The 22,266-nt window shown below is 41.3% G+C and overlaps 1 protein-coding gene across 13 annotated transcripts in view; it reads right to left on the bottom strand.

The window, feature by feature from the left end:
* SLC20A2 (solute carrier family 20 member 2) overlaps positions 1-22,266 on the bottom strand; it is a 94,017-nt gene that overhangs the window by 26,977 nt on the left and 44,774 nt on the right. For 11 of the 13 annotated variants that reach the window (XM_036458894.2, XM_045588842.1, XM_036458896.2 and 8 more), the window contains 4 exons: positions 12,345-12,897; positions 7,167-7,307; positions 5,790-5,875; positions 2,800-2,896 (listed from right to left, as the gene is read on the bottom strand). In XM_036458894.2, coding sequence (XP_036314787.1) covers positions 2,800-2,896; positions 5,790-5,875; positions 7,167-7,307; positions 12,345-12,633 — 613 coding nt within the window. In that variant the 5' untranslated portion in view covers positions 12,634-12,897. Of the gene's footprint in view, positions 1-2,799; positions 2,897-5,789; positions 5,876-7,115; positions 7,308-12,344; positions 12,901-22,266 lie in introns of those variants that run through there. The other 2 variants (XM_045588843.1, XM_036458905.2) reach the window with 2 other exon arrangements.

The raw sequence follows: 22,266 nt of genomic DNA, 5'->3' as shown, positions 1-22,266 counted from the left end.
ATTTTTTTTCCCCCCTAAGAGGAAATGAGAGAGAGAAACATCAATAATGAGAAAGAATTATTGATCAGCTGCCTCCTGCATACAACCCAGCTGGGAATCAAGCCTGCAATTTCCTTGACTGGAATTAAACCGGGACTCTTCAGTCTGCAGGCCAATGCTCTATCCACAAAGCCAAACCAACCAGGGCTGGCAGCCATTTTTAAAGAGAGTGATGGGAAGGGAAAGAATGTATTAAGGCTGATGTATTTTGACTGTCCTTCATGGTGACAGGAGGTGACAGGTACTATGCGCTAGGTATCTTCCCCAGGCCAGTTACCAATGTCAGAAGTCGAGTGTTTGATTCTTTAAATTTAAATGAATTTTCTATACCTGTTTTCTAGGAATGTCATAATAAAGAGCCCATGGCTCGGGCCTAGACTGTCTGCTTCAGATTTTGGTTCTGCACCTCACTATTACATGACCTTGAGTACCCAGTATTGCTGTGCCTCCGTTTCCCATTAGTAAAGTAAAGCCAGCAAAGCAATATTACCAATTTTCTAAAGGAGTGTGGATGACTAAAAAGATGAATTCATGTAAAAGTAAGCTCAATATAAGTTCGCATTTATAGTATTTATTTCTCACAACCTCTTTTTGTAGTATTTATATAATCTTTACTGTCTTATCCATTATGTAGTTTAATTTTCTCTAGAATAAATTAAGTCTCCCAGTAAGATGATTCTTTTAGCAAAGTTGCAGTAAAGGTGAGGCAGCAGATGAGGAAAAGAAAAAGTAGAGATGGCAGCAGATGAGGAAAAGAAAAAGTAGAGATGGGAAAAATATGCAAAGTTTAAAAAAGTCAAATTTTAATTTAAAAAAAATTATAGAGTTGACTTCTTCTGACATTTGGAAGAACTGGGGAGCAAGAAGAGAGGGTGGGAAAATAAAACAAAAAAAATTGTCCTTATTTGAACCTATTCCCATTTCCAGGGCTGGGCACTACAAAGACATCCCGGCCTTCACGTGGCTCAGTCTTCAGTCACTAGGCCACAGGTGTCTGGCTGTTGACAGTTGCCCAGCTTTTGGTTCAGCTACTTGAACTCTAAGAGCCTAAACAAAGTTAACAATGAGGACCCAGGAGCGAGAAGATGGACAAAGAATCCCTCTGCCACGGTTCACTCCCTACCCGGGCTCCAGGCCTGCCCAGCACTGTTTTTTTCCTCTGCCTTGGATTCTCTTTTATACATCAGGAAAACTGCCTGCCAAACACACGCCATAGTCCATGAGTTACAAAACCCGAAGGGCCATCAGGCCGCTGTTATCTGAGGCTAGGGTTTCATCTCTCCAACCGCCATGACCTTCAGCTGTGGGCTTCTCGGTAACTTAAAGCAGCTGTGGGGCCTCCAGCCAGGCTGCCACCCAGAGCCTGAAGTCCTGATCACAAGTGTTCAGACAGTAATGATCGACGTTTCCAACGCTGCAGAGATGCCAAAGTAGCCATCTAACACTAAGGGACCATTCAGAAAGTGTTTTATTACTGGCACTGACGTGCACAGCATATAATTACAGATGGCTATTTATTTTTTTATTTTATTTTTTTAAAAAATACATTTTATTGATTTTTTACAGAGAGGAAGGGAGAGGGATAGCGTTAAAAACATTGATGAGAGAGAAACATCGATCAGCTGCCTCCTGCACACCCTCCCACTGGGGATGTGTTCACAACCAAGGTACATGCCCTTGACGGGAACCAAACCTGGGACCCTGGGGTCTGCAGGCAAATGCTCTATCCACTGAGCCAAACCAGTTAGGGCACAGATGGCTATTTAAATCTGAGTAAAACTGCTGTAAGAAAGCCCAAGTTGAGAAATTCACAAGGGTTTCCTCCCATTTTGGATGAGGGTATTTTTCTACTGTAATCTGACGTGCTGTTTCGAGAAACTGTATCTTTTGATTAGAGAGGAAGACTTTTGTCAGATATGGCCAATAACTGAGTCTTACTCCATCAAAGACATAAACAAGAACAACAACACAAACGAACATATCTACTGACTCCCAATCTCCCCACACAATGGGCTTATTCAGGTTCTGGCTGTAGGAGGGCACCTCCCAGAGAACCAGGAGGCATCCTCTCTACCACAACATGTACGGAAATACTGACTTAGAATGTTACCAGTCCACCCACATTGAAATGTGGGCAAATGAGAATAATATACATAATTTTTTTTTTTATCCTTTGAAAATGGAAAAGAACAGGACTTTTAACCCTGCTCTCCCAAACCCCAAACCCTTGTAAAGGAGAACAAAAGCTGTCGGGATCAGAAGAAAAGGAGTAATTTTGAAAAGAAGATCACCATTGGTTTTAGTATCTAAGAAACAACAGTTGCTGGACTCATTTGTCTGACAATTTCCAGCGAGTTTGGTATTTGTGCTCTCGACCACACTGGCCTGTCCTCTGGTGTGTCACCAATGTGTGGACACTCTCACATGTGCTCCCCACCCCTCCCCGGCTCAGGGAGGTGTGAGGAGTTAGATCCCATTCTGAGACTCAGAAGGTGCGAGAAGCCACTAAGGCAACAGAGCTGGGTAAGCAGCAGAATAGGAATTGCAATTTTCTTTTTTTAAACTTGAAAGTCTGATGCCTTTGCATTTCACTTATCTCTTGAGTATTTAAGACTAGTAAATGCATTTGCTGCTCTTTTTACGGTTCCATAATGACCACGAGTGCTGCTTTCCACTGTCACCCACAATCATGCCAGCACCCAGCACACCAACCATCAGATGGTAACGCCCTGCCTGGATGTAAGCCCAAGGAATTCTTACCTGGTGCTCCCGTGTACATGATGGAAAACACATTTATTGCTATCGTAGCAGCATAGAACACTGGCAGGGCCCGGAGGCCATTGGGAACAGGGTCCTCCTGCGTGATAATGAGACAAAGTGAAAGGTCAGGACTCAAGAAGCACCTGGAGCCAACGCAGGCAACAGGGTCTAACACACTGCTACACGAAAATCCTCCCAAACTCTGCTGGCATGGCACTGCCAGGTGACCTGCTTCACAGGACCGCAGTGGCTTGGGCCTCTCTCCCACACAAATGCCATTTCAGAGAGCCCACAAGTGTGCCCAGCAGACACTTCAGAGCACTAGGATCAAATGAGCTGATGTCAGCTTTAGAGACAGAGAAACTGTCAGGTTAGGTCCATTTCTGGGACCGAAGTGCAGAGATTGGCATCTACTTCAAAATCTGTGACATACTACTCTAAGTTCAGGTTGGTGCTAAAAAAAAAAAAACCCTACTTTTAACAAATACTCTGAGGCTCGGCTCCTTAAGAATGTCTGATAAAAGCCAAGTAACTTGAATGCCAAGGCATTGCTATAGATTTTATGTCACTCTATTACACAACGCATTTCAGCTCTATCGAAATGTGGAAAGCAAATTGCCATGTGCCATGGTTTTTTAAAACTTCTTATAAGGCACAGTATTTATGCTTCAATTATTAAAAGTTAAAAAACTGGCCCTAGCCAGTTTTGCTCAGTGAATAGACCATTGGCCTGCAAACTAAAAAGTCCTGGGTTCAATTCTGGTCAAGGGTACATGCCCGGGTTATGGGCTCGATTCCAGTGGGAGGTGTGCAAGAGGTAGCCAATCAATGATTCTCTCTGATCATTGATGTTTCCATCTCTCTCTCCCTCTCCCTTCTTTTCTGAAATCAATAATATATTAAAACAAATAAATAAACAGTACACAAAAACTGTGGGTTCTTTATCTAATAAAACATGTATTTACAATGTTAGGGTTCTGGTACAACACTCCCTAAAACTATTACTTCACAAGTAAGGTACAGCACATGTTTTAGGCTAAATAACATCTCAGAGAATATTAGAAATTCAGAGTTTTAAGCAGATATACAGAGGATTTTGGAACAAAAATGCAGACTGAGAACTCCTCAACATAGCACTGGCACATAGATGTTGCCTGAATAATTTAAAAAATGACTTCTAATAACCATGTAAGATATTCATACTTAATATGAATATGCTATCTTCCCACAATAAAAGGAAGATTAGACCTAAACATTGATGTGAGCTACAGAATGAGGAGAAGTAGAGACCATCTCTAAGATTTCCACTGTCAAATGCAAACACGTATAGGAATCAGTAGGTTTGCAGAACAGTACACCTCATCAAGAACCTATTCTGGAATATCCCAAGCAGCCACCAGCATTTGTCGAGTGGCTTGAGTTGATAGCACTGAGGTGTAAGGAACAGTAAGAGCAGGGGTAGGAGATGATTCAACTGCATGAGAGTCACGGGCAGATCAGGAAGAGCAGATAAAGAACAGCAAACATGAAGAACCAATGGGCAGGAGCTGGGGCAAGAGGCACAGCAGTCATCTCATCTTAAAGAGCCCTGGCTGTATAGAAAACTAACACTGGGATGCTCAAATGCCTACTGCCTCTGTTTTCCAAAATGCTGTTTTCCAGGGGCCAAGGGATGCTAAAGAAAGATGCCCAACCAATAACTTCTGAAGGTGTGTAAGTCCTGAGTTCAATAAATCATGTTGTGTTTTCTCAAATAATCTACTCTTGTAACTCAAATGACAACTGTCTCATTGCAACCTGTCTCTTTTCCTCCTCCTCCCCCTCTCCTTTCTTCCTTCCTTCTTCCCATCCATTCATCCAACCATCTGCTGCCACCCACCCAAACTAAGTTAAGGAGACAGTTATGATTCTACTCTCACAGAAATTATAGAAAAATAGCAAACAGACCACTAAGCAGGAAATAAAACACCATACACCACGAGAGTGCAATGATAGCAGGTGCAGAGTGCCGTGGATATAAAAGAGAGGAACCAAGCGGAACTTGGGGTGGGAGAGGGAAGGCTTCCAGGAAGTGACACCTGGAAGTTAAGTAGGAGCAAGAGTTTTCCAGGAAGGGATGGATTCCAGGCAAAGGACATACAAAAGGTGAAGGTTAGCAGGCAGGAGGGCTGGCGCCTTCCAAGATGTAAACCAATATTAGTATGGCGGGCACCCAGGAGAAGGAATGGTAAGTTTGTACTTATCCAAGAGAATGAGCACTTCAGCGGACTACCAAGGCAACCCCGTGCATCTTTAAGCAAGAGCACAGCTGAAGGAAGGTATGTCCTGATGTGCCCAGCCTGTGTGACCCAATGATCCAGGCTGCCTTATGGCTGACAAAACACCGCACCAATCTCTAGTCAGTCAGATAAAAAATGCAACCCATTTTTTTCTAGAACGCTAATCTCAGTAAGTTTTCATTTTAATCTCATTTTATTTTCGATAACCTGCCCTCCCAATAGATGTATTTCCTTCTTTTTATCCTTTTGAGTTGAGGAAAAAGTCAGTGTCTCAAGCTTGCTTTCTTCATTAAAACAAAGAGAAAGAAAGAAAATACCTTACATTTGGGAAAAGGAATTCTCCAGCTGTTTTTAGTAATAGTCAATTTCAAAATCCAACACTATGTCACTATTCTGCTTCACATTCAGGAAATAATTACCTTTCCTTTTTGAGGTCCAAGCACAATGCCTGGGACTGTCAACTCATGAACACAATCACAGGGCGAGAAAGAGTATTTGCAATGCTGGGTTCAGGGGTTCCCCTCACCCCCGGGTACTCTGCCTTGAATCTTTCCTCCTATTTTATAGTAAAGTCTGATTCTAACTCCCAGGTGCAGTGCCTTAAAAATGTAAAAATACAAGTATTTCTCTGCCTCCTCTCACAATTAATTTCTATTGAGTAGAGCCAAAATTAGTTCTCAAACTTGATTTTTAGAAACCAGCCTCACTTACCTTTTTTAAGATGAAAATTCTGATCAGTACAAACAGCACGCCAGACATGAAGCCAGACAATAGTGGAGATATAAACCAAGAAGCCACTGAATAATTTAAAAAAAAGTGTAGTGAATGCTGAAATTCTACGTAATTCAAGACATATTTATATAATACAATTATAACAAATACAATACAAATATAACAAATATAAATATAACAAATATTTAAATAATAATAATAAATATTCCTGGAATCACTCATCTTAATTCAACCCCAACAAGCCCTGCCCTGGCAAAGCTTACATGCACCCATGCACAGCTCTGCACAGACACAGGAACGGTCCCACAAAGATAAACTTGATTCCTAACGAGCCCCTTCTGCCTGCTGTTCTCATCAATCCACAAGGAGACCTGGGCCTTGTTCCAACATAAAGGTGCTTTGAAAAGTGGGCCACCTTCCATTTCACTTTCCACCTCCAGCCTGAGCCTGTCATCCTGACAGTAGTTCCCAACTCTGGCTGCACAGAAGAAATATGTGGGGAGTTTTCAGAACTAGTTACACTCTGGCTCCACCCCCAGAATTCTGATTTAAAACGTTTGGAATGGGGCCTGGGCACTGATATTTTAAATCTGCTCCCCCAGATAATTCCAGTGGGCAGAAGCGTTGAGAACCATGGTTCTAGGAGCCTGGGATCTAAAGTGATTTTCCTGGCTATCTGAGTCCCTGCTTGGGACCCAACCTAGAGCTCCCAAAGTCACTGTGATTCTTAAAAGGACAGCAACCCAGAGGATGGAGATGGGGAGAGGGCATTTCTTACAACAGGCGGGTTGGTGCTTATGGGGCTGAATGGATTTCCCTCTTGCAAAGAGCCACGGCCAGGAAACAAGCTGCCAAACCTCTTAAAACAGACCTGCTGAGCAGCTTACAGCCCGGAACACTGGAGCGCCTCCTCTGTACAGGCAGACTGGGCGATTTCTTAACTGTAGTGAGGTCAACAACATGGGGCTCATTTCAAGGCTTCCCCATGACCATGAACTCCGACTCCTAGACACTAAGGGTACTTTCCTCATTAGGACCTAATTTTTCTCTGACTACAGACTGATTTCAATGAGATAAATTTCTTTTCTGCTTGGAAATAACAGATAAATATTGATTTTTTTCAAAGCTGGAGGACAATGTAACATTTCAAGGAGTGTTTGAAGGCAAAAAAAAAAAAAAAATCTCAAACACCTAACAATTCAAAATACAGAATTTTAAGGAAAATTATTTTACCCATATAGATCTTCTAAACCTTAACATTTGAAGGAAAAATATATTATAATTGCATCTTTTAATAAAACTTACTCTAGAGAATGTAAACTTTCCTTCTTATACGTAAAAGAAAATGGCAATTACCAATCTTGACCAGCTCCATCCACTGTACACCTTTGGTGCCAATCGCAACAAGTGAGAATCCTATAGTTGCACCAACAATGCAATGAGTTCCTGAGATGGGAAGTCTCAGGAAGGATGCGATCAGTTGCCAAACAGCTGAACCTAGAAGTGGGAAGATTTAAAAAAAGAAAAAAGTCAGGTATAAGGTATAGCAAGCATGTCAAACTCACGGCCCTCGGGCCGCATGCAGCCCACAAGGAATATTTTTGCAGCCCAGCCAATATAATGGTATGTAAGAAAACATTAATTTTATCATTGCTCTTCTTCTATTTTATACTATGCTTTTCTAAATAAACCTATGTTTCAATGAAAATTAAAACTTTTGTTTTTTTGCGACCCACAAAAACTTAATCTTTGTTTATTTGGCCCGTGTTAGCCTTTGAGTTTGACATGCTTGAGGTACAGCATCTCCAACAGCCACAAAAGAAAGAAATATAAATTACTGTTCTCCACAGCAACACCCATGGGGTTCATTTTCTGTGGTGGCTCCTTTACAAAGCACTAGTATCCTGACAAAATTACCCAATTAACTTGAGTCAAAGAAGTCTTCAACCCTGGAGGGAAAATGATCATTTATTTAAAGAAAAGTCTCTTAATGCCGGTTACTAACTGCCCTTGTCACATTTAGGTAAGAGAGCTGATAATGAACTTGCTCTGATGTGAAGTGTGGCCAAGACCAAACAAGAGATTGAGGACTTGAATAAACAGAGAAACGAGAAAGGTTGCACACGAGAAAGGATTTCACCATAGTTAGGCCTCGTAGTCACATAATGAGGGTTAAATATCGGCTGTCGTATTATCTGTACACGAGAGTGTGTACCACCACGTTGCTTTTTCATTCTTGCCTCTCATGTGAGAAGGAGCTATGATATTTAACCCGAAGTTGGGCCTCTCCTCTCAGCCCCTGCCCGGAATGATGGAGCTTTTCCTTACACGTTCTCACGTCTTCTACTTCTTGGGAGTTAAGAGGATCCCTTCGTTTGGCTTTATGTCCTTTTACCTCAATTTCACCACTCGTTTTCAGGCTTAATGCTTTTCTAGGCTATGGTTCAGATATTTTCATAAGCAGATCAGGTTTTGCAGTGAGTATTAAAAGCATCAGCTGGGAGGGATCACTCTCAGACACAATTGTTGAAAAGTTCATATAGAGCTGAAGGGGACAAGAGCTTGGCGGATAAGCAGGCCCGTTATTAATCCCAAATGTTAATTCTGGAAATCTGGTTGCTTGGCAGCAGCAGCACTTTCAAGCAGATCCTTGGCATTTTCTTCAAAACAATCGGAGTTAAGGGGGATCGTGAAAGGCTGTGCAGGTCGTTTGTGAAGCAAGGCTGACAACTGCTCCACAAGCGCTGGGCATGCTGACCTTTGAGCTGCCCTGGGCTGTGGCCCCGGGCCTGTCCCTGACGCGTGTGCTGGAAGGAGAAGGGCCAGCCCTGTGCTGCCTGCCCGGTAACAAGGGCTCCCTGGCTGCACCCAGGCTTCCCGGTGAATAATTCCTTAAGCCCTCACAGCTAAGCCCCGAGTTCTGCAGGGACTACATAGTTGTTTTAAAAATAAAGCCAGAGTTTGGAGCATGTTTCACAGCATAGAATCATAACTTAAAATGCAGACTTCGTGATTTCGATGATTTCTTTACCAAAATTTAAATAATTTAGTGATGTTAAGAGCATGGTATAAAGTCATCCATATGATCGAGACCATGAGATTTTTTTCCCTTCCTGGAAAGCGGCTATCCTCTCTCTGGCTAACTTTATAATGTAGATCCTGGAGCAGGATGGTTTGTAAGGAAAGGTAGGGAGAATGAGCTGCCTGAGAAGGAAGAAGGAAAGACTCAGAAGGCCAGTGGGAAGAGTGAAGGAGCAGCTGAGAGGAGGGGGGAAAAAGGCAGGTATTTGTAGGGACCTTGCAAAGTGAGAGAGTGAGAGGCCTCCCTAACCCCAAGAATTTCTGAAGGCATGTAGGATTACATTTGTGTTAAGAAAAACAGTAAGAAAGAGAAACATATTTTAACCTAGAAAAATATGTGTTAGCCTACAAAAATGAAAGGGGTTAAATACAGGATGCAAGCATAAGACAAAGCCTAGCAAATGTTGGCTGGGGGTGGGCAGGGGTGCAAACGGGCATCATTGAGGCAATAGGTTCCTGGGAAGATGGAAGAAGGGCAGAGCCGAGGTTCAGGGTTGCCATGGAGGCAAACAGGCAGGCAGGTACGAGTGAGTGCGGGCAGGGGGAAGGCTCAGTGGTTATGGGCAGGGAGGGAGTCTCATGGGGAGTATGCACTTGTTAGTGTGCTTCAAGGAGATGGCTTCTTCATGCAGGTGTGGGCATTTCTATGGCAAGGTGGTAGGTTTTGGGTTCTCAGATTTTTGAAACCATTGATGGTTTCACATTAAGTGGATTCACTACTGCTTTAGTATTAAGCTAGAGTCCCAAAAGATAACTTGTTCAAGAAGTTTAGCTAGCACTAACCATTTCTTCCACCCAACCAACTAACACCACCACAACTTTATCAGAAAGCAGAGAGCCATGGGCTTCGGGAGAACTTTCTTAAAGAGAAGAAAACAAATAGAACAGAATAAAAGGACAGGGGAAGCAAGGGAGAGAGAGATGGATATAGAATGTAGAAAAGGAAGATTGAGAGAATCAGGCATCTGAAGAGAATCAGCTTTGATTTTGGTCAGTAATAATTATACCTTCATTTTAAATTTACATAGCTCCCATTTGTAAGGAAACCAATTTTGAAAATCTAGGTAACCCATATAAATTCCCAACAAAATGGGCTTTGAGATGCATGTAACCATACAAAAAAGAAGGAAGAGGGGGAAGGGGAGAGAGAGGGAAGAGGAGGATTAGGTCAGTGGTTGGCAAACCACGGCTTGCTAGCCACATGCAGCTCTTTGGCACTTGAGTTTTTAGCAAAGCCAGCTTAGGAGTACCCTAATTAAGTTAATAACAATGTACCAACCTATATAGTTTAAGTTTAAAAAATTTGGCTCTCAAAAGAAATTTTAATCATTGAACTGTTGATAGTTGGCTCTGTTGACTAATGGGTTTGCCAACCACTGGACTAAAAGAAAGAGATGAAGGAGAAAGAAGGGGAGGAGGAGGAGGAGGAGAACAAGAAGGAAGGAAGAAAGGGAGGGAGGGAAGGAAGGAGGAAAGAAGAAAGGGAGAGAGGAAAGAAGAGAGAGAGGGGGGGGGGGCGGTTTGGGAAGGAAAGAAAGAAGAAAGAAACCAAACAAAACCCAAGTTATTCAAGCAAAACCCCAAATTGCTCTGGTTAACCTAAATTCTAGTTGGGGTAAGTATTCTTCATTCTTTCAGTAAAGAGCCAGGGGTGGGAAAACTACTGCCCACACAGAAAAGCAAGCCAGCGATGGCATGAGCTCCATTCCCGAGACTTTCTGTCACTCTGAGGCTCAGTGTGGCCTCACTGACAAGTCTTTAATAAGCACACAATTCTTCAAGTTTCATCCAATGAAAGGAGAAATTTCTGTAAATATTTAATTCTATCCGTGTTTTTCTTTATTTCTTCCCTACTTTCAACATATCTTGCCCACAACATCCCGACTGAAAAAAAAAAAGCTTAATTTCAGGTCAATATGATTATGTCTTGGACATCTATCACAGCTATAGAAGGGTGAATTTTACAAGTAACTTATTTTTCTATGAGAAATTTCAATTATATCTGACTTTAATAAAAACATATGCTCACTGAAGTTAAGTAAGATTCAATCATTACAAGAGCTGTTGGAATTAAAGCAATCGTGAGCCTTACATCTTTAAAACACAAAATGTTCAGTGGAGACATAGGCACTCCTTAGCGTAAGTTACCAGCCCACCACGCTTAGTCACATTTAATTTCTTAGTACATTGGCCTGCTTCAGATCAAGTGCCTCAACAACTCAGACTAACTTGCTATAATAAAAAGATGATGGGTTATCTTAAATTTGGCAAATCACTTCCACATCCTGGGTGCTTAAACAATGCCAGTGACAAAACATAACTAGGAAGGAGCTGCGTTCTTGGTACACCAGCATCTTACCTCCTACTGCAGGACTTTTCGTACAAAAGGTAGGTCCAGTTTAAAGCAGAAGGTGGTAGAATTCCTCTCTGTCCCTCTCCTCCCTAACCAAATTACTTGAACCGATCAGCTGTCTGCCTTCATCTCTACCCCCAGGCAAGCAGAGAGAATCAGGTCAGCTGCACTTCAGGCATCTCTGTCTGAGTCTCCTTTTCTGAAGCAAGGACAGTGAGGGAAGCGCCCCCACAGTGCTTGGGTCTACGGTCACCTTGGGCAATGGAGAGATCCCACTTGTCAGCCCAATCTCTCATTAACATACTGCACTGCCGTCAGCACTCCTCTCTCATGTAGGCAACCTGAAACCACCCAGAAGTGGTATACAAATGACCATTTGATTAGAAAACACAACAAACATACCAAATGGAGCACCCAGAAGGAGAATCAGAAAATCAAAACAAAAGCCAGCAAGAGGATTACAAATGCTATACTACCCGTGTTTCCCCGAAAATAAGACATCCTCCGAAAATAAGACCTAGCGCAACTTTGGGAGAAAAAATTAATATAAGACACTGTCTTATTTTCGGGGAAACAGGGTAGCAGACCAGAATTTCTTGAAACACAAACACGATTTACTTGGTAACTGCTCTAAAACTTAAACTGAGAATACAAGTTAAATTAATAAGTATTGTTTTATTGGCATCCAAGTTTTCAAAAACAACTGCATCCTAATTTATATATTAAAAAATCCACAAAAAAAACAGAAATAAACCTTAAAGAAAATCTCTTAAATCTTTCACAGACATTTTCTTAGATATGCTCACTATTTCTCTAATAAGAGCTGTCCTACAAATATCTTTGCCTGTACTTTATAAAAAGTACTCAGCTGAATCTATTTTAACAACCATTTAAGAAAATGTGTTTGCTTAATATTTGAACACTAAAAAAACCAATCAAATTAAAATGCAGAAAGCAAAAATAAGACAACAGCAATTATACAACATCAAACCAGTTTTTGCAAAGTTAAAGAAAAAAACACATTTATGGATATGACAAGAGCACTATAGAGAAGGTCAGTGGACACACTTCCCACAGGTATAAAGAATCAGGTTACTTACCGACCATTGCACTAACTTCCCCAGCCATTAGTGTTTCTACTGTCTCGTTGTAGAGGTTCACATCAATTATACCTTTTCGAATGGTCTCTCCTACTTTGGCTCCCAATAACACCGAGCCCGTGGTTTCAAATATTGAAGCCAAAATGCACGCCTGCTTCAAGGTCACTACGCCAGAGCCCACAGCAGTACCGAATGAATTGGCAACATCATTTGCACCAACAGAAAATGCCAATATAAAAGCTATGATAAAACCTAAAATGACCATCCACAAATACTCATCCATGGCCATTTTGGAAAGTGGGCTCTGGGTACTTTTCTTTCGCAGAAATATTTTAAATAAACGAAGCTTGAGGTTATAAACGTCGTAAGGCCGAGAGTTCTTGTAAACAGTGAGTTTGCTCTGGAAAGTGCTGGACAATGTTAGAGCCTGAACAAACTGCTAACTGCTGGTTTTCAAACTACTGTCAGTACAGTTCATTCGGTTGTGTTCAGTCAGCGGTAAAACACATTCCATATTTTTCCTCCCAATCTGGGAAAGCTGTGATGTCTCCTCCTGTAACAAAAAGAAAACAAAAGAAATCAATTATCCCAAGCAACCTGTAACAGTTTGTTCTTTCATAAATAAATGTTTTAAGCCTACTAATGGGATCTAACTTGGGCATGTGACAGATCTAACCATAGAGCAACACAAGGAAGATTATAATTAGGTTAACTAACTCTTCCCCTCTAAAAACAAAAGCTGATTTCTAGAATGTCAGGAGTTGAGGCATGCTTTATAATTGCAAAACTGATAGTAAGCCTTAATGGAATAAGTTTTTTATACAGTCTGAAAAATACATTTGGTCATTCTCTTCAGAAAAGAAAATTGTCTCAAAGGAACAAATGATAAAGAAATGAGAAATTTATCAGTCGTGGCTGGGTAGCTCAGTTGGTTAGAGCATCATCCTGATATGCCAAGGTTGTGAATTTGATCCTTGGTCAGGGCACATACAAGATGCAACCAATGAATGCATAGATGGGTGGAATAGCAAATCAATGTTTCTCTCTCACTTGTTCTCTCTCCCTTTCTCTCTCTCAAATCAATCAGCCAATAATTTTTGAGAAATTCAATTATAATTTTTTTCAAGTGCGTGAAATATGTAAAATTTTTTGGCTAAATTCAGATTACCAAATCTGAATCTGTGACACCTCAGGGGGTGACTACCTGCCTGCACATTTATGCATAAGGAGTATGGACTTGGCATTGTGGCTGCATCATGTGTGTCTAAAAGGAAGTTTACAGGTTCTGGTACAAAGAGAGTCATCCCCAAGGTGGCCCAGAAGGCACAGAGAAAGTTGGTGAACGAAGGCATGTTATGAAAGCACAAGACAGTGCATGTCACTATTCCACTACTTCCCATTCACTTGGAGGAAAAGCCAGAGGCCTTACCATGGCCTGGAAGACACTCTAAACTCCTCAGGATTCCACCCCCAACTCACTGACCTCAGCTCCTGTTCACCTTCTTTCCTCACTGGTTCCTTGCTTTTCCATGCAGACATTCACCACTCACCACAGGGCCTTTGTACCTGCTGACCCTCTGCCAGGAAAAATCTCCCTGACAGCTGCACAGCTCACCCTACACGCTATTTAGGTCTCTGCTCAAACATCACCATTTGAGAGCCTTCCTGACCTTGTGAAAGAGCAGCCCCTCCCCAACACCATTAGCCATCCCTATCACCTAACTTTTTTTCTCTCCTACTCATCTATTCATTCATGCATGCATTCACTCATTGTCTGTCTTCTCTCACCAGGATGCAGACACTTTGTTGGATTCACTAATGTATTTCCAGTACAGAGAGCAGTGCCTGGCAAGCAGTAAGCCCTAATAAATTTGTTGAATAAATAAAGAAGTTATTAAACAAATGGAGAAGTCTTGCATAGTCTTCATTCTGAGATGAACAGATGTCACAAAATCAATATATCTGTAAAGTTAAAATATCACTAAAAGCTTCAGAATTACAATATTCTATTATTACAGGGTACAATATCTGTGTATTTTCTTTGATGGCAATAGGCACATAGGAAGATGACTGGCAAAGTGAAATCCTTCATAAATGCTTGTTGAATTGAATAAATTAGGCTCATACACAATATAATGATCAATAAACATCAAGGTTACGTAGGGGAATAAAAGCAGGACACAAAATGTTATGTACACTGTGATTATGGCAATGTTAAAAATTCATATATTATAAAAAGACCAACAGGTAATATTAAAACAATAGTTGAGTGTGAATGCTAGCGTTATAGATGATTTTTCCCCTTTTCTCCAAATATAGTTATGTGCTTTTCAAGTTAAAATAATATATAATAAACAAAATAAACATAGATTGAGCATTACCTCTGTATGCAATGCTATAGGCAGACAGTGAAATGGAATGTGTGCCCTATAGATCTGATTGCTTTCAAAGATTATTCTGGCTGTGATGTGGAAAATAAATTGGCTAGAAGGTGAGAGTAAGTGTGGAGAGACTAATTACAAGGCTACAACATGGTTCAGGCACAAGGGAGGCCTTCCGGACCCAGGGTGGTGGTGGTGATGAGTTAAGAGGTACTTCAGCAGCTAAAGTCAACAGGACTTGGTGGTGGTTTACATATGGGTGTTGCGAGGGGATAGATGGTTATTGACATGTGGAATTGGACTGAAAAATAACTGAGTGGGTGTTTTCCCTTTTGCACTGTTTTTAGGTGGTAGGATAGGGTTGACCACAGGTTCACTTCAGACATGTTACACAAAGAGGTAAAACGCAGGCACACAAAAGTGTGGTCAGTTGAGGCCCTACAGCAGGTGTGTCCTCAGTCCAATTTTGCTTGGGGAAGGTTTTAATCATCAGTGAGGAAAGATTAGACTTACTCAAGACATGATGCTGGGATAACTTGCTAAGTGCTATCTGAAAAGAATGGGAAAAAGCTAAATCCCTACCTCACACCAAAGCAAATGAAAGAATTAGATGTAAAGACTGAAACCTGAAGAGCTTGAAAAAATTGAAAGCTTCCTAACTCTCTCTCCTTTCCCTGATGTGAAAGTCCTACAAGGGTGGCATTCACAGGACTGAAGGTTACAAGTTACTTTTCTTTTTTTATTTTATTTTTTTATTAAATTATTATCTATGTATATATCTTACCATTCCCACCCCCACACACACATACATGTCCTCCCTCCCCAGAGTTTTGTGTCCATTGGATGTACTTATATGCATGTATACAAGTCCTTCAGTTGATCTATTATCTCCCCGAGATCTCCCTACCCTCCCAGCTGTAATTTGACAGTCTGTTTGTTGCTTTACTGTCTCTATATCTATCTTTTAGTTCATCAGTTTATAATGTTCTTTATTATTCATAAATGAGTGAGGTCATGTGGTGTTTCTCTTTCATTGACTGGCTTATTTCACTCAGCATGATGTCCTCCAGTTCCATCCAGGTTGCTTCAAATGATGAGAATTCCTTCTTTTTTATGGCAGCATATTATTCCATTATGTAGATGTACCATAGTTTTTTGATCCAATCATCTGCTGATGGGCACCTAGGCTGTTTCCAAATCCTAGCTATTGTAAATTGTGCTGCTATGAACATAGGGGTGCATATATCCTTTCTGATTGGTTACTTTTCAATTTTCAAATGCCACCAACCTCTTGCATTTTAGGAAGAGGGACCTTAGAGTGTTTTGAATTATTATAGGAAGCACTGAGTGGTTTCTTAAGTTCTGTTTTCCAAACTTGTAATGTACATAAGAGCTTCACTTTCTTTTCTCAGGACCCTGATGCCCTCTGAACAAGCTTCTCAACTTTTGGTTCCACCCACCGTCGCTTTTGTTCCTCGATCTCTGAATCAACTCTACTCTCATCAGCCTAAAGAGTGCCCTGTCAGGACTCTCAGGTGTTTATGGATTCTTTTCCTATAACTTTCTCTGTGAGATTATGCTTCAACTCTAGCCTCTTATCAACATTAGAAATCTGAATGTTCAAGTGAAAATAAACATTCTTAGAATATTTCTAGACAGATATGATTATGGCTTAAAATGGAATGCTGCTGAGTTATAACACTTAATGGAAATTTTTGCCAGAAGCAGCTTGCGTAGGAGAATCTTTTCTCTTGAATGCTGCCAAAGGTAACACCCAAAGTGACTTCTCCAAGCAAATGTGCTATGGAGATGTCTGTTCAGTTCTACCATCAGCAATCCCTCCTCTCTCAGCCTCAGACTCTAGTCATCTCCTCAATTGGCACAACCAGTCCCAGACAACCAGGTCCGTAGTGAATTGTGGCTTAGGTCCCTGGGGGATTTGACATTTTAAAAAACTGGCCCAGCCTTGACCAGGTAGCTCAGTTGGTTATAGCATCATCCCGATATGCAAGGTTGTGGGTTTGATCCCCAGTCAGGGCACATACAAGAATCAACCAGTGAATGCATAAATAAGTGTGATAACAAATTGATGTTTTTCTCTCTCTCCCTTCCCCTCCCCCAAGATAATTAAAAAAAAAAAAAAAACTTTTAAAAAATAAATAAAGGATTGACCCACGGCCAGCCTCCTTTCCATGCGCTCTGGCTTATGGGGATCTGTTTCCTGAGATTTTATGGACTGCCCCCAGATCAAGCCCCCTTCCAATTCAGGAAGGGAAGGAGCCAGGACTCCCCGCAGCAGACCTGGTACTCGGAAATAATTTTTCCAATTCCTCTCCTAAAACCTCTAACAATGTAAAATTGATTCGAGCATTCTGACACTTAGGTAGAAATATGAAGACACAGATATCTCTTCAATGGTACAATGTAAAATCTAGTAACTGCTACTTGTCAGTCAGCCTGATAGCTCAGACATTAAAATTACTAGCTTTTCCTGACAATCCTACCTAATAAAATAGCAATATGCAAATTAACCATCACTCCGCTACCCCCACAAGTCAGGCCCACCAGACAATCAGAGGGAGTATGCAAATAAACCCAACCAAGATGGCTACAGCCACAGAGAGCAGGAGGGAGGCTTGATTTCCCAGGCAATAGAGGAAGCTAAGCTTTCTGCCTGCCCTAGCCAGCCGAAGCCTCCACTCAAGGATACAACGTTTCAATTATAGAAGGTAAACAAATCCAAACAGAAATGGCGGCAGCCACAGAGCTTGAAAGAGCAGGAGGTTAGGGTTGCCCCGGCAATGGAGGAAGCCAAGCTTTCTACACACCCTGGCCTGCTCAGGCCTTTGCTCCAGGCTACAAAGTTTCAATTATAGAAGATACACAACCCCAAAAGAAACGGCTGCCGGCCATGTAACAAGCAGGAAGCTTGGCTCCGCTCTAGGCTACAAAGTTTCAATTGTAGAAGGTAAATAAATTCCAGATACCAGGGCCTCTGCTTGGGTTGCTGGGGGGTATGGCTGGCTTCACCACTACAGGCCCCTTGCTCAGGCCACCCCACAGCCCAAGGAAACCCCCACCCTGATCCCAGACATTCTTCAGGGCAAACCAGCTGGCCCCCACCCCTGCACCAGGCCTCTATCCTATCTAATAAAGAGTAATATGCAGATTGACCATCACTCCAACACACAAGATGGCTGCCCCCATGTGGTCAAAGATCATGCCCCATGTGGACACAAGATGGCCACAACAAGATGGCCTGCAGGGAAGGGCAGTTGGGAGGAATCAGACCTGCAAGGGAGGGCAGTTGGGGGCGATCAAGCCTGCAGGGGAAGGCAGGTAGGGATGACAGGCCAGCAGAGGAGGGAAATTGGGGGCAAACAGGCTGGCAGGGTGGACCAGTTAGACATCAATCAGGCTGGCATGGGAGTGGTTAGGGGGTGATCAGGCTGGCAGGCAGAAGCGGTTAGGGGCAATCAGGAAGGCAGGCAGGCGAACAGATGGGAGCCAGCAGTCCTGGATTGGGGTCCCATATTAGAAAGGGTGCAGGCTGGGCTAAGGAACAACCCCCCCCCCCCATGCATGAATTTCATGCACTGGGCCTCTAGTATTTAAACAAAGAAGAAGAATCAGTTTTGGAATTTTATTATTTATAAAATAGTACAGTAGAAACAACATTTTTTTCAACATTCAGGATGTAGATCTTGTTATAAGTAGTATATATTAACAACTTTCTTGAATAGCTCATGAAAACATCTACCTCACACACTTAAATTTTAAGAAAATTACTGGAAAGTCATAGTATGTTTATATAGAGAATATTGAGCTTCATATTTTCACACTAACGGTAAAAGATCAAAACACTTCTAAACAGCTCTGAGACTTCCTTTAAGTGGCAAATTTGCAAATATGCAAAGCAGTCTATGAAACCCAGGAGCCTGGAGGAAGGCAGATGACATTTTGGCTGAGAGAAAAGTAAGAAAGGAAGGGAGGGGAAGAGAGGATGACAAGGGGATAGAGAGAGAGAGTAAGAAGGGGAAAGAAAATGATGTTCAAAGGCCAGACAAGACAATCAAGCCACCTGTGAGCCCAGCTTACAGCATGGGTCACGGAGGCAAAAAACTCCGCAGATTCAGAAGCAGGAAAAAGCAGGTTTACTCACTGAGGACAACCAGCACGAACATAAAGCCTGAGAGTAAAGATATCAAACATCCAAAGTGAATAAGCCGCAGATTTAACAGTATTGTGGAAAAGTGGCAAGGGCAGTTTGATAATTTGCTATGCTCTTACCCAGCACTGAATGTCCTTTCTCTCTGCTGTTAAAAAAATTGGAACATTTGTTTCTCCTGAATGGAGATGGGGAAAAAGTAAAGGACCCGCAGTCAGAAGACCTGGGTCCATTCCAGTCCAGCCAGCTATTGGCTACACAATCACTGAAATGACTCATCTAAGAATGACAATAATGTACACAGCATGGCGGTTGTGTAAAGGTGCTGGCTCAGTGCCAGAATCACTGCATGCTGACTAACATCGGTGTTAACAAATAGACTCCTGGGGCTCAATCTTGGCTCTGCTACTAACTAGCAGTGTGACACTGGATAAGTCACGGACACTCTGAATCCTGTAAAGGAAGGATAGTAATAACATGTACTTTACAGGTTTATTGCAGAATCGAAACTCACATAAGCAAAGTGTTTTCTAAACTGTGCTTAGCATCAAGCAACCGGAAGCTATTGGTATCGGCTGTAGTCACAAGAAGAACTTACTAAGTTTCCAAATCCTTCTACTAGTTTGTGGCTATATCCAGCCCACCTCTTTCTATGTAAAAACTCTAGCCTTGTCTTTGGTTAAAGGCCGACATATATTATAAGGCACAGGAACTTTTTTTGAGGGGGACGAAGAGGCAGAGAAAAGTAACTATTTTGACCCAGTGGTCCCACTTCTAGGAATATATCCCAAGAAATTAGATAGCAGCACAATGTACCATAGCTAAGATCTGGAAACAGCCTAAGTGCCCATCAGCAGATGAATGGATTAAAAAACTGTGGTACATCTACACAATGGAATACTACGTTGCAGTAAAAAAAAAAGAAAAGAAGGAGGAGGAGGGGGAGGAGGAGGAGGAGGAGGAGGAGGAGGAGGAGGAAGAGGAGGAGGAGGAGGAGGAGGAGGAGGAGGAGGAGGAGGAGGAGGAGGAGGAATGCTTACCATTTGCAACAGCACGGATGGAACTGGAGAGCATTATGCTTAGTGAAATAAGCTAGTCAGAGAAAGATAAATATCACATGATCTCACTCATTTATGGAATATAGTGAACAACATAAACTGATGAACAAAAACAGATCCAGAGACAGAAAAGCATTGATCAGACCATCAAACCTCAGAGGGAAGGCAGGGGAGGGTGGGAGTAGAGGGGAGAGATCAACTAAAGGACTTGTATGCATGCATATAAGCCTAACCAACGGACATAGATACCAGAGAAATGAGGGCATGAGTGCGGGTGTAGGGCAGCAATGGAGCAATAAGGACACATATGTAATACCTTAATCAATAAAGAAAATTTTTTAAAAAAAAAACCTCTAAAAAATGCTTAAAAATCGCACTAAATGGTAAAGCCACTTGTAAAACAGTTTTGATAGTGTCCTATAGAGCATAAGCTTACACAAGCCAGCAGTCCTATTCCAAGGCATATTTACCCAAGAAACGAAAACCTGTCTACACAGGAAACTTTTTGTTCTGTATCTTGAATATGGTGATGGTTACACTACTTTTCATGTGTGTCAAAACTCATGAAACTATTAATATACTTGAAATTGCAAACTTTACTATACATAAATTATACCTGAGTAAAGTGATCAGAAAATAACACCTGCATATAAATACGCAAGGTGAAGAGTAAGTTAATAGATGGGAAGAAGCCTTTTGCAATATATACGTATGTCAAAGCATCATGATATTGTACACTTTAAATAACTTACAATTTTATCAATTATACATCAATAAAACTGAGCGGGGGGGAAACCAGTATTAGTCATAGAAGGTAATATTCACTTTCAATATTTTTCCTTTCCTATACTGCCAGCATTGTCTTTCCCTGGCCTCCAAGTCCCCAGGATGAAATATATTAGTTTTTTTTGTTGTTGTTGTTGTTGTTGTTGTTGTTTTTTTAAAGAGCAATTCCATTATTCAATGAAAGAATACTGTAACATTCAGATACAGAAAAACAGCCAGTTCAACCAATAGAGCAAAGGCTCAGGGAAAAGTTGTCACACCATGTTTAAAACAATTGCTCAAGAAGCAAAGAGCAAAAACAGATCAATTAGAGGAGGTGGCTGACTTAGCACTGCAAATAGAAAATTCCTCAGACACAACTCTTCCAAGGTCAGAGAGGAGAGAGAAAGCCTGCTGCTGGGACAGACTACTGATCTCCCTTTGCTGGGACAGACTACTGATCTCTCTTTGAACCGGGCACTTAGCACTTCTACAGAGAAAAGGGAAGGTGGGCCTTCCTGGGGAGATAGGTCTTCAACATTGCCTCTACCGGACCCAAATGGTGGAAACCACTGTAAGCATCACATTTAGGGCAAATATGAACACGTTAGCTGGAAATCCACTATGGGGGGCCACAGATTAAACCTACTTTACATCTGGACTTGTGGACACTTCATATACTAAAAACTTCAAGGAGATTAATTAAAGTAAATGAGAGTATGAGAAAGCAATAATGTCACTGTGGTGTGCAATTCTGTTGACTAACTCTAAAATCAGTTCTGTAATGTTACCTCCCATAGGTACAGTTAGAAATAATTAAAACAGTTTTAAGTAACAGCATTTATTTTCTATGGGAAAATAAAAACATTATCATATATTATGATCATGAAAAAGAGTAAACTATTTAACTGTCCCCGGGAAGAAGATGAACTATTATGTAGTAATTAAAATAGATTAACTCAAGAGTTTTCCTGACATTGAAACATAGTAATACTAAATAAAAATTCAGTACACAAAATGGTATGTGCCATATAATTTCAATTGTGTTTACAAATGCACTGGCGATAAGACTCTACAGACACATGCCCAAGGTTAAGAGTGGCTCTCTCTAGGTACGCTTTACATTTTTAAATATTATCAAAAATTTTTTGCCATTTTCCTGCCACTTTTATCATTAGGAAAAACACTACAAAGGAAAGTATACTTTTTAAAAAGTTAGGAATGTACCATCAAAATACACTTAGTTTTCGCTAATAAACACATGAATCTTTTTTCAGTCTAAATCTCTCAGACAATTCTTCAAGCTTACTATCTACAATTTAAGACTGAAAGTACATCTTCTCTTTTGTTTTACCTTATTTTTCCACTTTCAAGAATTACCCTTTGTTCTGGTGCCTGAATACTCGGTCTTGGCACCATTGTAGAACCTTCTATCATATTTCCATTGGCAGGATTCTATAGACCCATCCTCAGTCACACTTGGTCTTTCTCTAGGATTCTCCCCTAATCTTCCCTATGCTTCACCTGAGGGGTTGGCCATCAGGATTGAA

Source organism: Pipistrellus kuhlii, unplaced genomic scaffold (genome assembly GCF_014108245.1).
Source record: "Pipistrellus kuhlii isolate mPipKuh1 unplaced genomic scaffold, mPipKuh1.p scaffold_m20_p_3, whole genome shotgun sequence".
NCBI lineage: Eukaryota > Metazoa > Chordata > Mammalia > Chiroptera > Vespertilionidae > Pipistrellus > Pipistrellus kuhlii.
Note: the sequence above shows the minus strand (reverse complement) of the source record. Positions and strands in the feature narration are given on the sequence as shown.